Source organism: Puntigrus tetrazona, chromosome 1 (assembly GCF_018831695.1).
Source record: "Puntigrus tetrazona isolate hp1 chromosome 1, ASM1883169v1, whole genome shotgun sequence".
In the NCBI taxonomy this organism is placed as follows: domain Eukaryota; kingdom Metazoa; phylum Chordata; class Actinopteri; order Cypriniformes; family Cyprinidae; genus Puntigrus; species Puntigrus tetrazona.
In genome coordinates this window covers 2176240-2192860 of record NC_056699.1, presented here as the reverse complement: position 1 = coordinate 2192860, position 16621 = coordinate 2176240, and the positions used below count along the sequence as shown (strand labels likewise).

The 16621-nt window shown below is 42.4% G+C and overlaps 2 protein-coding genes across 2 annotated transcripts; both read right to left on the bottom strand.

Annotated features, from left to right (window-relative positions):
- Window positions 1–788: 788 nt before the first annotated feature.
- On the bottom strand, window positions 789–7040 carry cyyr1 (cysteine/tyrosine-rich 1). Its single transcript, XM_043240894.1, has 4 exons — window positions 6496–7040; window positions 4547–4646; window positions 2492–2652; window positions 789–976 (listed from the first exon to the last, which is right to left on the bottom strand). Exons 1-4 carry the CDS (start codon window positions 6554–6556, stop codon window positions 843–845), a joined length of 456 nt encoding a protein of 151 aa, XP_043096829.1. The 5' UTR covers window positions 6557–7040; the 3' UTR covers window positions 789–842.
- A 1319-nt stretch (window positions 7041–8359) lies between these two features.
- On the bottom strand, window positions 8360–14650 carry adamts1 (ADAM metallopeptidase with thrombospondin type 1 motif, 1). The gene is made up of 8 exons (XM_043241076.1): window positions 13693–14650; window positions 12139–12479; window positions 11573–11705; window positions 11034–11491; window positions 10765–10951; window positions 10510–10688; window positions 10253–10428; window positions 8360–10166 (listed from the first exon to the last, which is right to left on the bottom strand). Exons 1-8 carry the CDS (start codon window positions 14276–14278, stop codon window positions 9452–9454), a joined length of 2775 nt encoding a protein of 924 aa, XP_043097011.1. The 5' UTR covers window positions 14279–14650; the 3' UTR covers window positions 8360–9451.
- Window positions 14651–16621: the final 1971 nt, after the last annotated feature.

Below are 16621 nucleotides of genomic sequence, written 5' to 3'. Positions count from 1 at the left end.
TACTCGTTTTTATCACATAAAAAAATACTATTTATTAAATCTCGCGCATGATTTATTTCAGCTTTTCATGAGCGATTTAGCTTTTTTAGGCCTAATTGTAATTTTATTATGTGAACTTTTTCAATGCGGTTGGTTTATTCGTATCATATATATGTATTATTTTGTGCCTCATGCTCGCGTTTTATTTGACGTGTCCTAAAAGCATCAGACGTCACGGATCCCGGCGCACGCTCATCCCGGAGAACTCGGTCGCGCTCTTTCCGGTTGTCTGCCGCCACCGTGTGGACGACGCTCTTATAAACGTGTAATAGCCGCTAGGTTTATTCTCACCTTGCTCATCTCTAAATGAAATCTTTTTATATTCTAACGCAAGTCAGCTCCCGAAGACACCAGCCTGCAGCCTTCAGTTTTATTATGAAAAGTAAAAACGCTCGTGAACTGCATTAACATTTGTCTGTTTGGACATGAACTACACCTAGCCAGTGGCCAGCTACAAATGCAACCTGCTCTTTCGGATTTCTACGAATAAATATGTTTACCGTATTATTTCCTCAGTTGATAAAAACACGTTTCGGGTAGAAGAATATACATTTCACTGCATCACCGTTTGATTAAAAGACATAACACTGATCTTCAACAAGAAGACGTACTGTTTAAACACATTTTGTAGTTTTCAGGCCCGTCCAGGTCTCCTAATAAGGTGTATTAGTGTTCATCGCCTCCATAGATGTCCATAAATAAAAATAAGCTCCAGTGACTGGAAATCCCCGCTTCATCCGCAGAGGTCGAGCAGGGATTATCGTTTTTAATATTTGTGCATTATTTTGCGCACGCCGGGAGGCTCACTTGCGGCTGTAGCCCGGATAGGGTGGAGGTGGAGAGCAGCCTGTGGCTCTGGGTGGAGTGGGAGTGTACGGAGGAGGCCGTAGATCCGGAGCGTACATCTCGTAGTCGTAACTGTACGGAGGTGGAGGACCTGAGGAGAGACGGAACCGGACGGGATCAGAGCTACAGGCTTTCTTTAGAAGAGCTGAAACATAAATAACTGTTGGGATCAAAAGATTTAATTATTGCATGTCTGTTTAACTGAATGCTAGGTGTTCACCAGCTACATAACCTGTTACACCTTGATTTTTTATTCGTTCGTTTAGATGGGGAAAGTACAAAACGTATGATTCCAGCATTTATATATATATATATATATATATATATATATAAAATAATAAAAATTTGTTATATATATATATATATATATATATATATATAAATATAAAATTAAATAAAAAAAAAATATATATATATAAAAATAATAAAATTTTTATATATATATATATATATATATATATATATATAAATAATAAAATTTGTTATATATATATATATATATATATATAAATATAAAATTAAATAATAAAAATATATATATATATATATATATATATATATATATACACACACACACATGCATAAAAAACAATCTAGATTAAGGTTACTCCCAAATGCGGCAACATATAGAGAAATTGAATCATTTATTGTAATTATATGTGGATAAATTATTATAATTATAAATGATGTTTATCTCTGTGCATACAATTGTGATTTATTGTGTTATCTTGCACATTTCGATTTAAGATTATGCTTAAACCTAAGCATAAATGTTCAAAATACGCACTAATTAATTTTACAGAAAAATACTGTTTAAAAATACTGTTACATTCCTTTTTTTTAAAAAATACAAAACAAAATGAAACTTTGCCGAGAAGTTGATCAATCCAAATGAAGTCACTTTTTGATTCAAACAAGAACAAATACCAGTCAACTTAAATCAAAAGATAAAAATATCCACAAAAATCCAACATATTAGATATCAGTTCTTGTTTTAAGCAAAGCTCACTTCATTTTATTCCGTTTCTCAGAAATCAAGACTTCATTTGTTCATTTAGCCTCTACATTAAATGGATCTAAGGATGCTGAGATATCTGTATTTGAAAACAAGACCAAAATACTGAGGAATAATCTGCCAGAAAACAAGATGATTTATCTCACCCCACGGACAGATTACTTTGCTCGTTTCAAGTAAAAACTCACTTCATTTTGACTTGTTTTTTCTGAATTTTTTTGGCCAGAAACAAGAAAAATCTTGCCTTGAAAAGCATGTTTTGCCATGTATATGTATATTTTATATTAATGGCACGACATTCTGACACATTCATTTCTCAAGTCTTTGCCTCAATTAAAACTTTAAGACCCGCACAAACCGAATTTTAATCGAATGCTGTATCCTGCGAAATTAAATTGAAAATAGCTCATAAAATGTGCATTAAAAGGCTATATTCATCACGCAATATTATCATTATTCAGTTCCACGTTGATTCAGTTCGGCTCAATTCAGTTCAGATTTCATCCTCAGTTAAATCAGAATATTATAATACTGATTATAAATGAGATGCACTTCGGTGATCTCTTGCGTGTGTGTGTGTGTGTGTGTTACCTGGGTAACCCTGAGTCACGGTGTTGATGTAGGACGAGCCGAAGACGCCCACTCTCGCCCCGCGGCCGTTCTTCACACACATACAGATGCACAGAAAGACGGCCGCGACGGCACCCATCAGAAACACCACCCCGAACACGATCCCAGAGATGGCCGTCCCCCTGAGAGAGAACACGACACACAACGAGTGACCATCCATCCGTCAAGCACTGACTAGCCGCTCAACACTCGCCTTCATTGTGTTTTTACGGAGCCAGGCCACCCTTGAAGGATCCTGTCCACTCGGGAGTTTCTCGTGGGATCGGACTAAACACGGCGCAAAACACCAAACGCGTCGAGTTCGGAAAAAAATATTCTCTCCCTCAGTATTAATGTCTCATTTCAAAAGTATTCTTGGATCAGGACGTATTTGACAAGTAAAAGGACATTTTAAAAGATATGCGTCTTGTTTTGTTTGAAAAAAGCTTTCCGAAAACAAGAAACGCATATCTTTTCCTCACCTCACTGGCAGACGTTTTTGCTAAATGAACAAAATCGAAATAATACTTTCAGAAAACAAGACATAATATCATGTGATTTTAATTGTCAGGTAACTGCATCTTAATTGCAGACATTTAGAAAAGACATTAATACTAGCGGCGTTATAATAATCGATTCTATATTCTCTCTTAAAGGAACACTCAGATCATTCTCAGAGTTAAAAAGATGAGTTTTGCAGTTTTTGAATTCATTCAGCCGAACTTTTATTTTGTAATTGCCCCCCCCCCCCATTTATTACTTTATCTGTGCATACACGTTTTGAAGCTTTCTTCAGTTGTAACTATAGCTTAACAATTGTTTTGATTTGTTCTTAAGTAATTATTTGAAAATGCACAAAATATACATCCTAAAATATTTTCTCATAAGTTGTAAAAATGTATTTGGGAATGTTGAAAACATCCCTTTTTAAATCCTGTTACTCGAGAGAATCTATTAAAGAGAAACGATGAAGTTCTTGTGAAGTCACTTTTTTTTTTTTTTCATTAAAAATGTGTCTGGATTCATGCAAACTAGCCTCAGAAGTAGCAGACGCGGTCGGACCCGAGGGTTGAGTACGGGACGGGGGTCGGCTTTCAGAACGAAAAAGCAGCTGTGAGGGGGAGGGTCAGAGGTCAAAGGTCAAGCCAGTGCTAGTGTTATACATCTTCTGTGTGTGTGTGTGTGTGTGTGAGAGAGAGATACATGGCTGTGTAATGTCACGGGTATTACAAAGTGAAATTGGTTAATGAGCTTTACACTTCCTGTGTCCTCATAAACAAGCAAATTGTTAAAAAAAACAGACTAAACTGTGAAATTCAACAAATGCCAGGAGCTTTCTGTCTGTGTGTGTGTCTGTCTGTGTGTGTGTGTGTGTGTGTGTGTGTGTCTGTCTGTGTGTGTCTGTCTGTCTGTGTGTGTGTGTCTGTCTGTGTGTGTGTGTCTGACTGTCTGTGTGTGTGTGTGTGTGTCTGACTGTCTGTGTGTGTGTGTGTGTGTCTGTCTGTCTGTGTGTGTGTGTCTGTCTGTGTGTGTGTGTGTCTGTGTGTGTGTGTCTGTGTGTGTGTGTGTCTGTCTGTCTGTCTGTGTGTGTGTCTGACTGACTGTCTGTCTGTCTGTGTGTGTGTGTGTGTCTGACTGTCTGTCTGTGTGTGTGTGTGTCTGTGTGTGTGTGTGTGTGTGTGTGTGTCTGTGTGTGTGTGTGTCTGTCTGTCTGTCTGTGTGTGTGTCTGACTGTCTGTCTGTCTGTGTGTGTGTGTGTGTGTGTGTGTCTGACTGTCTGTCTGTCTGTGTGTGTGTGTGTGTGTGTGTGTCTGTCTGTCTGTGTGTGTGTGTCTGTCTGTGTGTGTGTGTGTGTCTGTGTGTGTGTCTGTGTGTGTGTGTGTCTGTCTGTCTGTCTGTGTGTGTGTCTGACTGTCTGTCTGTCTGTGTGTGTGTGTGTGTGTGTGTGTGTGTGTGTCTGTGTGTCTGTCTGTCTGTCTGTGTGTGTGTCTGACTGTCTGTCTGTCTGTGTGTGTGTGTGTGTGTGTGTATACTCACGAGAGCACATCTCCCACATACGCATAGTAAGAGCAGCAGAACGGAGGAACCCCATCACAGCAATACTCCATACAGCTGTCACACTGAGCATCTCCACGGCCTACAAAACACACACACACACACACACACACACCATTTATACAAAATATGCCATATTTACAACAATAGCTGCTCAAGGTCAATGATTTCTAGGATCACCGGCATCAGAGACGTAACATAATTTCACTAATTTTGTTGTTTTGTCATTTTTGTTAGACATCTATTTTTAAATAGTTTCATTAGGTTTGAGTTATTTTAGCATTTCGACACTACGCTGAAAAAAAAAGAAATGTTGCCATGGAAACTATTTTAGGTTTTACTTTTAAGATTTAAGTTCAAGTAATGAATTTTTTTTATATAGTTTTAGCTAATTTAAAAACAACCCAAAAACTCATTTATTAGAATATTCATTTATTTTTTACTCTTTATTGTCGATTTAGTTTTTATATAATCGGTTAAGATTAATTTTTAAATCCCTTACGCGTCAAGCATTGTGCATCACAGCCAAAAACATTTCTAATTTTAGTTAGAAACGGCGTTTAAAATGTCTGAATATTTTCGGTGGAAAGTACAGACACGGATACGTTTGAGGAACACGGTACTTGTGCAGCGTTTCAGCGTTCTTCACTTAAACACAAGAGATGCTTTACTCTGCATTGAGACCAAGCCAACTGTTTGTGAGCTCTCAGAGATCTGATCATTCCTGCCGCTGACAGACGAGTCTGATCCTGCAGAAAGAGTCATCATGTGTTGCTTCTTGCTCAGAGCTCTTTAACGCACCTCCTGCTGGACCGCCATCAAACGCTATTGATCTGTGATTAAGAGAGCTTTATGACACATTTCATGACTGGATTTGGTTTGCACCGCCTCTGAAGGGTGTATACAGCACAGCTATCTCCATCTGTATAGATCGGGCTCCGTGGCTTCGGTGCATAACACACACACATCTGTTTTAACACTAACAGTCTTTTAAGGTACGCATCTCCAGCTCCAGCTCAAGGATAAGGACGGTTGGCGCACAACAACAGCGCTATCTTGTCCTGCCCACAGTCATCACAGTATAATTGGTGTAATTATGTCTTCAGAAGCACCAAAATTTGGCTTCAATTTGAGTGGCGTCTGTTTGCATCTGGCTTCTCACAGCAAATGTGGGGCCCTGCAGACTGGGTGGTCCCCCAGAGGCCCTCGCTGTACCTCTGCGTCCTGTCGGTCAACACTTTTGGGACAAAGACGCTTTAGACTCGCTGGCGCTTTAAATGTTACCCCACACACACACACGTTACATACATGTATGCTAGTTTAATAAGAGACCTCCAGAAAAGTGTTCTGTGATGCTATCAGACGGTCACAGTATGCTACAGAATGAACACATTGTCCATGTGCAGTGATATTCACCATGGCATGGATAACACCATGGCATTGCCATGACAACATTAAAAGTGGTAGTAAAATAAGCAAGTGCGCAATTACTCTAAAACTAGTTTTTCAGCGGCAAAACGTTGAGATTTTTTTAACCAACTCTTACACAGTGCTACTTAACACGCATATAAAACAATATACATAGTGGTAACTTTTCTTTGTTCGTAACAGGAAACATTCTCACTTTCACTCAACTTACATAAATGTTACAAAGAAACGCTAATATTTAAATGCGTTGAGAGAAAACAGGACGCGCGGTTTTAAAACGATGTTCCCGCAACGTTTTTATAACGTTCGTCTGACGCCCGAGGGCAGCTTTAAAACGAGATTCATAAAGACAAGCTGAAATAAAGTTGAAGTCACTTCTACAAACACCGCTAGTAAATCAATCTCAAAGCTGCGATTTACGACACGAAACCGTAACACAGCCGTGACTTTCCTTTGTTTGTAACTGAACCGTAAATAACAGTCGTGTGTATTAAACGAAATACCGGCGAAGAAGCAGAGCAGCAGCGAGTCCCGCAGGAGCGTCCATCTCCTCCGACTTTCCATGATCTCCCTGTACGTTTCCCACCGACTTTCGCATGTTACTTCATCTTCGCTAATGCTGCCATGTCTTAAGTCGTCTCGTTCTGTTCCTCTGCCTGTCAAGCGTTAAAACGAAGCAGCTGGTTTATCCGCGGCGCTCCACGTGTTCCTCGAGCAGCCTCTCGGGCGCAACTTCTCGTTTGACTCCTTCCTCTTTGTCTTGAACTTCTTCCTCGCGCTATTCTCTTTTCTTCGCCTCGATCCCCTCCCCCAGGATCGTCGCCCGGTCCTTCTGGATGCGCCTCCGCCGTCACGACGCGAACGTGGACGTTATCTCAGGAACGACACGACCGTCCTCTTCAATAGCGGCAAATTGCGGCCTCATCTTCTCGCCAGCGTCCCTGAAGTCTATATTTAGATCTCCCTTCAGTCGTGTTTTCACGAATCCGCTCCGTGGGCTTCATCCCTGACCCGAGCTCGACACGAAGAGTAAACAAGAGCGTCTCAAAAACACGTGCTTCATAGATGCCCTAATTCAAGCGCACACTGTCTGTTGTTATTTGGCACGCTATTTATAGGCACAAATGTGCTTGAATATTAAACTGGTTATGGTTAGATGAGTGTCATATTCACGTGCGTGTCATATTAGTTAATTTCTGCGTCTGCTGTCAATAACACGACAAATAGAAACATTGATACGCATTTTCATGCGCATTGGGGCGCCATAAAAATAAAATGTATATGATATATTTACCTTTATATGTTGTTCATGATTGGTTCCCCCACTCAATCCTAGCTTGATGCGTTTGAATGGTCGACATGGGCTGACTAAAATCTTCTAAGGACGCATTTCTAACACTTGAACTAACTCAAGAAATGTTGTTTTCTTCTTTTCGTCGCTTGCAGACGTGTGCATCTGACTTTTCTTTGAACAAATAACATTTAAGAAGAAACGTGTGCTACGAATGAGGCATAAATAATGCCGTTGTGCTAATGTTGAAAAACGAGAGCGTTTTTGTTACTGCACTTTAGCCAACTTACAGAAAACGTTTCCTGTTCAATTCGATGTTCTTGCGTAAGGGAGGGCAAATATATTTACATCTTGCTACCTCGAGTCTCCTGTTTTACGTTTACATGTCTTTCTCGTTCTACTCTGTGATCTTACTCAGTTTTCAGTCAGAAAAGAGAAAAGGCCCTGCTGTCATGGTGTTCAAAGTCATGGCGTGTTTTTTATTGAGTGCTTGGTTGCATGTATTATTTAGCAGAAGGACCGGCCGGGACTGAATGTGTTTCCTCTTCAACCACCCTCATAACATAATGACAAAACCTCTTAAAATATTAAAGCTTGTTATATAACAAAAGACTTCCTGGTTATAACCAGTGATGTGGTTGTTACCTGTACTGCTGAATATGTCGGTCATACGGGCTTTTCTTTGAACAGCTATTGAGAGTGCTAATTAATTCAATTCAATTGATTTAATTCAGGCCAGTGGACATTTCTTTTTTGTCTGGTTCATAACACAGGCGGACAGACTCAGCAGCTTTGTACTGATAATTGTCCTAATTAGATCTAGCCGTGTTGATGCTTTTTCAAATTTATTGAAGTATACTTTTATTTACAAACAATGTGCGTACATTATAGTTCAGACTTTAGTTTATGTTGTTCCATCATTTAGAGCAGATCAACCACGTTAGAAATACTATTATATGTTTAGAGAAAATATAATGTAGTACCTTCAGGAACCTCTAGGGGTCACCGGACTACAGTACAGTGCTTCTGACGTCAGCAGCCACACCCAAAATAAGACACCATCTCAACAACACTGGTCCACAAATCAATGTGATACTTTATTCATAAACCTAAGATCATTGATATTGTATAAATACTCTAATATATATTTTACATCCTTCAGTTATTTCAATAATAACAATAACACATAGAAATACAATAATTATAAAAAAGCAACAAGATTATATTAAATGGGCTGTACAAAAATAAATAACGTTTGGATATTCTGTACAAAAAGAAATACCTCATTACAAAGACACCTTCTCAGAAGGCAGGAGAGGATTACTTATGAAGTAGTAGTAGGAGAGAAGTCCCTCACCATATCTCCACACAAACACACAGAACTAACCCACACACACACAAACACTCACAAACACAGTCTCTCTTCAGGTATAGAACTTATGCTCTTTGGTCTCCCTCCCCGTTAAAAAAGTGATCCCTCTTGATCAGGTATGGCTTTGCAAAACGGTGAAAATATCAACCTATGAAGCTAAACTTAAAGCTAATGTGCATCGTTAAACATAGCTATGAGGAAATGCATAATACCTGGTGTGGTGTTTGATTAGCAGCATGTGTGCCTAGCTGAGTTGAGATATGGCGTTGGTTTTGGCAAGAAAAATGCATGTGTTAAATATGTGCTCCGAGCCAGAGTTTGCAACTTTGAAATGGATAACCACTAGAGGGCGTTTTATATAACACCACTGCTAATGAGCACTTCTGTTACTGCTGCTGACCCTGGCAATAGCTCCTATATGTTCCTATATGCTCTCTTGTGACAAACGAATCATGCCTGTCTAGTCCAGCTCAGACAGACTGTACAAATGCATAGCTGTTTCATGCGCTCTTTCATTAATCATCATACACACTCATGCACACTCAAATTCTAACATGCATGACATCACTATCCAAAGCAGCAGAGGTGTCCGTATTCTCATCCTCCATCACAGCTGTCAAGACAGGTGCACAGTGTGCCAGCTTTGTGCCCCCCAGTGTTGGATGCGTGGGATTTAAAAGACTGAAAGAGGTTTGCTTGCAGTCTTGGTCATAAGGGGCCCTTTTGAATCCAAAAACCTGTGTTGGTTGGCACCAGACGTGCAAGGCTACAGCTGTTCGAGCCTCAGCGTTCAGTTTCAACAGGGAGTCATGTTGCACAAATCCAGGAGAGGTCGTGGCCGATCTTTTGCGTTGCAGCTCTCGTTAGGCAAAGTGCGTCTGTCGTGTCCGATGCAGCGCAGAGGTCGCTTGCGAAAGCCTCGGCCACAGGTTTTGGAACAAGCAGACCACTCCCCGAGCAACCAAGACGGGCAAGCCTGAGGAGCGCAGGGCTGCAACAACACAGGGCGCAGCTCTTCAGGACAGTCCTTTGATTGGTGGCCAAATGAATCGAGACAGATGACGTCACGAGTCTGGACACCACCACCGCAGGTCTTCGAACAAGGTCCCCACTCACGTAGGGCCCATTCGGCATCTCCTGCTTCACTAATAACGTTAATGGATGGGCGTTTTGACACACTAGGGCGTGGCGCAAAGTAGCTGTATTTTACTCGAGGTCGGGGGGAATCACCGACCGACAGCACCTGGATAGTAAGAGGCTCAGGTAAGGGAGCAAAGCTTCGCAGCCGCTCTAGTGTGGCAGAGGAACCGCTGTAACGAAGCAGTGCACCTTTCAGAGAGATATCGGTCTCTAAAGTGGTCAGCTTGTAGTCGCCGTTCAGTAGATATGTGCCATCTTGCCGGCGAACTGCTAGGTAGCTATTGTCTTGGCGGCGACCTCCAAGAGAGCGCTGCTTAACATCTAGGTGTGTGGCACCAGCTGGAATCGTCACTACATCTTGGTAGCCAGCCCTGAAGTTAAAAAAAACAAGGAAAGGTCAGATTAAACAGAATCTGTGAAAGAATTTTGGAAAACTCCAACTGGTCCTTGGACTTACCAAGCACGTTCCATCGATCCAGAAACTTTCTTGCAAGTAGATCCGTCTCCTCCACAGATGCCACATTTGTCAAAACGCTTATTGGAGCCAATGACTCTGTCACAACCAGCTTTCACACACTGGCCTTGGACACAGACTGAGGTGGAATCCGGGGTGCATGGTGTTCCGTCAGCCACCTTAAGGCATTGGAAGGATTAAGGATCTCCAGTGCATCCACTGAACCACTGTTAGATTTTACAATTAATTGTGACACTCACCTTTGGCTTCAAAACGAAGAAGTAGCCTGTTCCCTTAGCTCGGCACACCAACTTGCAGCGGTCCTTGGGAGACACCCCAGCATACTTTGGTACCCACTCGACACCTTCCCCTGAGCCAAATGACACCTGAGAGGAGATGTCATTGTGGGCCAAACACTGCTCCTCACGGAATGTCAAACCTGTGCAAATAAACACAGTTGTAAATCAAGTGGCTTGCATGTGGTTGAAGAAAAACACGATAGGACCATGCCTTACCATTGCTATCAGGGCAGGTCTCAGTGTTGCAGGAGCGATACTGAATTCTCTTGCCCTCGCAGTATTTGCCTCCATTTTTGGGTAGGGGATGGTCACACTCCCTGATAGAGTACTGCACACCTCCTCCACAGGTACGGGAGCAATCTCCCCAAGGTCCCCAGGCTCCCCACCCACCATTGACTGGAGTCTAAAAGGCGACAAGACAAAACCATTGTCAGTCATAAATCAGAATAACATAAATTTCATATGGCACACCAAATGGTGCTCACCTGATACTTGGCAGCTTCGGACCTGCTCAAACATTGGCCTGCCATACAGTAGCTGTCAGAGCCGCAAGGTGTTCCATCGGCCCATGGAAAATTCTTGGTTTGGCAGACCAGCAAGCCATTTGCAGTCGTGACCATGCACCAAAGGGCAGCACAAGTGGTGCTCTGGTCTGGACAGTGCTGGGACTCCTCTCCAAATGTGAGACGGCACTGTCGGTTGGCATCGTAAACGGAACCTGGCAGAGCTTGGGGTAGCTGCTGAGGCTTCTGAGGCTTGTCCAGCAAACACTGACCATGGCCGTTGTCCAGGAAGGTTGTGACCATCATAGCACTGCAATAGGACCAGGGCTGTAGCTGGTTCAGATTTGACAAGGTTGATGCCATCATGTGGGTGCTCCACTGGTCACCGTTAAGACTGGCACACTGTTTGGCATCATCATGGGGCATGTTGAACACGTGACCTACATGAGAAACACAATTATGACTTGACCTACACCGGCATAACTACTAGTTTTTGCATAGGAACATGGGGATGCACCTACCGAGCTCATGTGCGACTGTGAAGGCTGCCTGCAGACCGTCATCTTCAATAATAGAGCAACTTCGATCCGGATCACACACGGTGCCAACATCTGCCATCCCCAGAGTGTCACAGGAATGAGCTCCACAAAGATCCTGAAAGGAACAGTTTGCGTAAGTATGAGCTATGCTGCATAGAAGAAAAATTTTTGGTTCTCCAAAGAACCTTTCAGTTAACGGTTCTTCAGCAAACCATTTTTAGGAACATTTTAAAAGAGAAAGAACATTTTTACATTGTATACCCTGTTGAAAAAACTGCATATGCTGGTTAGATATGTTTTTGAAATATACCTTTTTGAAGTGGTTCTTAGATGGTCATGAGCTGGTTTAACCCTAACCCTGGTCTTGAGCAGGAGCTGGTTCCTTAGAACCAGCATAGGACCAGCTGAAACCAACTAAGAACGAGCTGAAACCAGCAGCCAAGCTTCATCACATACCTAATCAGCATATGCAGTTTTTTTCAACAGGGAAAAACCTTTTCTGCATTTGCATCTGCATGGATGTTCAAGGTTCTCTTCGATAAACTCACCTGTCTGGTGAACAGCACTGCTGTGTCATAGTGCTCTGCATGCCGGTCACTTGATGGGTTGTGCTGTCTTTGCCACTGGCAGAAGTTCCTGAGCGTAAGAGCTGCATTGGAGGACACCTGGGGGCCGTGTTCTTCATCATACACAACAAGTAGCTTCACAACTGCCAGAGTGATCGAATTACGAATGGTAGGGTGCCGATACAGACGAGACGCCACTGACATGATGGTCAGCAGGTAAGGTTTGAGCCCAGCGCCGTGAAACTCCGCCATCGACTGGTCCGCCACAATCATGATCTCCAAATAGCGAGGAGTGGACACAAAGCGCCGAGATCTGCGGTGTGCTGGAGGATGAAGGATAATAATTTAAGCCATTAGTTAAATTAAAAGTAAATCAGATTTAGCATTTACCAAATGGAAAACTTTTTCACATTGTATGTTTTATTTAAAAAGCCAATAGTCTTTAACTTACATGGGTTAACCGTTAATTTCCTACTTCCTATTACAGAGTCAGGTGATATTAGGGGGAGGGACTAGGTTCTAGAGAGCATTTCATTGGACATATATTAGATAAAAACTAAATCCATTAGTTTTATCAGAAAAAAAGTGAAAGCTATTTGGATTGAACTTGCATGGGTTAACCATAATTTCCTACTTCCTATTACTAGAGGGAGGGACTAGAATATCTAAATAGAATTTTTGCACACACATACAAGCACACACACACACACACACACACACAAACAATTATATACATATATAATTTTTTACACATTAAATATATATAATTTTGGACATATTTGTAGACGCCTATGAGTACAATATGACGTCATTAACTTTTCTTCTTTTTCTTCTTCCTCCTCTTTTTTTGTTTGGAACCTAAAGCCTTTATTTTAAACGCGTTTCTACTTTTATGAGTCCACATAGATGCCTCAAAGCTATTAAACCTAAGCGCAGTTTTGTTGGAAACGGTGTCGCTCCGCCCTGCTAATAACTTTTCCAAAACCTGCGCACTTTGACGAGAAACGTTGGCGGAAACACAAGCCATCTACAGTCCTCCGGTGCTGAGCTGCGCAACACGCGGTACCAGGAGGAGAACTTCCACGTCTCTCCAACCCAATCCCTCCCGCCTCCCTCTCCCCCAACCCTCAACCTTACGTCCCCTTCCCTCCTCCTGCGTATGTGGAGAGATTTCTGCCTTCTCCAAGTTAACCCTCGCCTCGCTTCTGGAGACGGCTCGTCTGCGCTTTAGAAAAAAAGTTAATTCTTTAAGATGCGTCTAAACGGGCTGGCAGAACGTGTGCGCCATTTGCAGGCTGGTGCATTTCCCAACTATATTACGCGACTCGGTGTTTAGTGCGTTAATGCAGAAGCAGAACTCTGTAACCTGCTTAATTCGCTCCTCATGCGCCAGCGCGCACTGAATGACGCGGAGTCACCGAGTTTATTTGGGTTACCGGAGGCGTGCGCGAAATATCACCGGACAGAATGTCTGTAATAATGAGCTTTCCTAAGCACAAGATCGATAACTATTACGTTTTATTTAGCAATATTTACCTTTAGACTCAGATGGGATGCGCTCTGTGTCAGATTTGGTTGGTTTCTCGGTGACCCGTTCCTCCTCTTCGTTCACCCCACATTTCGAGCCGTTTTCCTCATCCGAGAAACCCCGTTTTCTTCTGCGAATGGTGTGGGTGTCTCCATCTGAAGCCTCTCCGCTGGCTTTGGCGGGTTGAATGAAGTACTCTTCACCGCCTACATAGAAACCGCCTCGCAGTCCGTGGCACAGATTGATCGCCGCCGCGGAAAGTTCTTCTCCTTTCACTGTTCCAGAGAAGAAGCACCGCGCCTCTCCAGCGCTGTCAGACTCCCCGGACTCCGGTTTCCCGACCATCTGGAACACGAACCCAGGCGCTAAAAAGGTCTGGTCCGGTTCCAGATCCAGCACGAACTGATTTCCAAAGACGTCCAAGCGATAGATGCGCTTCTCGGATTGCTTTTCCCGTGCTTCTGCCGTGCGGGTCGGTTCGGTGTCGCGCGATTCGAGATGGACCGGCACCACGGTGCTCTCTTCCCACGCGCTCTGCGCCGCGTTTACGCACAGGGCTGCAGCGAAACCCAGTATGACGCGCAAAAGAGACATTATATTCCCGTCGGGTTGACAAAACAATGGAAATCCTCACGAAGTTTCAGTTCTTTGAGAACGCGACTCCAAAACAAGCTGGCGTGTCACAGAAACGAAACCAGAAAAGTCAAACAGGTACCAATCCAGAGCTTAAAACGAACGGGAACAAGCCCAATAGAACGAAATCGCGAGAAGAGTCTCAAAAAAGCGCTCTTGGAGAGTTTCTCTCACCGTCTCCTCGGGTTCCAGCTCTCCTTCTGTCTTAGAAGCGAGACGCCCGGCTCTCTATATATGCTCCAAGACAGAACCACCCCTTTCCTGAAGCCCCTTTGATCTGCTTCGGCCAAATCTAGTACGCAACAGAGCGCTGGAGCAGAGCCACGATCATCAATCACCAGAGCGCAACACTTACTGCCCCAAACTCCTGTGTTAGTCATTTCAACTTTTTATCAGTCTGTATGCACGCTGTATGTCTGCCCGTAACCCCAAAACTCAGTTCCTAGGCTAAGATGAAGGGCACTAATGTGTCAGTGCGCGAGGTTATTGAGGACACCGGGAGACACGAGTCTCCTCACGAGAGATGGGAAGCAGCTGACTGGAGCTTCTGCTGCGGGGAAGAGGCGCGGGCGGGTCGGGTTGAAGAGGAAAGCCGAGCGCGCTGCTGTTAAGGTGGAGAGCTCCTCAAACCCGGCTTCATTGCGCTTCATGTGCGCTCTCAAACTCCACCATTAAGTCATTATCGCTGAGCGTCGGAGGAAATCGTTCCTCTTGCGCGTTTAATTGGCCAAATCTCATTTGGTCAGCCAGTGACCCCTTTGAAGAGAAAGTACATGCCGTCCAAGAACAAACCCGAAACATAATGAACATGACGCGCGGGCTGATCAAAAGCGAAGATTCACTCTCATTATATAATGAAAGTTAGATTTCTTTATTCCGAAGCAGATGCTCAGACTCTATCCTTAATAATGCTAATTGTCTAATTAAGAAAGAACCGTTCTGCTTTAAAAGCGACGCATATGAATCAATATGTTAATTTCTGCATGCACGTGCAACTTATTATAAATTAATGAGTAGCTTTCAGTCAGTCCTCGAGTTTAGAGAGTTCACAGTCCACCTTAAAAGCTTTTTTGGAGCGAGCTGGCGTTTAAGATATTTTTTGGAAGTTCAACGCAAAACCACTAGATGGAAGCAGAACTTAACAATTCCTTTGGTTTTAAAGCCAATAAGGACGTTATATAAAATATACGAGTCCTCCCTGCTCTGCCTTAAATAGCCTAGCAGTAGAAAATAAAATTGCATGCATGTTAATTATGCAATTTAAAAGAGTAGACTAAAACAAACAGTTCAAGAGGAAATTATGATGACAGAACTTTGCACCTTAACTTTATTATAATTAAGAATAATTTAAAAAAATAAAATAAAACACATAATATATGTTGGTATGTAGATGGCACGACCAGTTCATGTTTGGGTTTATGTGGATTTAACTTTTCTTCCCTGAACAGACAGCAGGTGGCGCTCGAGCATCATCTATAATCTCAGCTGCTCTATTCATATCAGTCTGTCAATATTATGTGCAGCAAAAACTAGTTAAAAACACACAGGCCACGTGCTGAAGGATGTTCCTGTTAACTTTTGAAAAGGATATTCCTCAACTGTTCAGTGTTTTAAAACGATTTTTATTGGTTGTGCAAACCTTTAAGGAACCATTCTCTTGTATCCTTTTGCGGTTTCTCCGGGAACGCTGCTTTTGAACGTTCTCTGAATGTTCTGAAACAAATTGCAACATTTATAAAAACGTTACATGCACGGTTAACTAAAGAAAAAACATAACGACGGGAAAAAACACGAAGGTAACGTTGTGAGAACATCATTAAAGAGCTATGAACAAACGTTCTATTACCGTTGCTGGAAGAACGTTTGTGTATAACCTTCAGAGAACGTTCTCTGTTAGCTGGCAAAGAATTATGTTCATATTTAGAAGCTGTTTAGGAAACCCGGACAGTGCTTTTCTTTACCTGTCTTAATGCAAAGGGTAACAATATTGTATTTCGTCCCCCATTGGGAGACAGTTTGGAAAAATACATTTAAAAGATTAAAATCCTTTAAGAATCTAGATATTTTGATTGGAAACACTGCAAAAACACTAATGCAAGAAATGCATTTTTGCAGAGTAGAGAAATTCTTTCATAGCACGCTGAAAGCGACAAAGATGGCGTATACTTTTATAAAGCGGGACCTTCATTGAGTCCTAGGGAGTCATGTTTACGTCGGTGGAGGAATATTTCTATATTATTTCAATTCTTATTTTGCCATATCCACATGCATATTTCTGAGCTGTAATGATGTATATAATGTAAT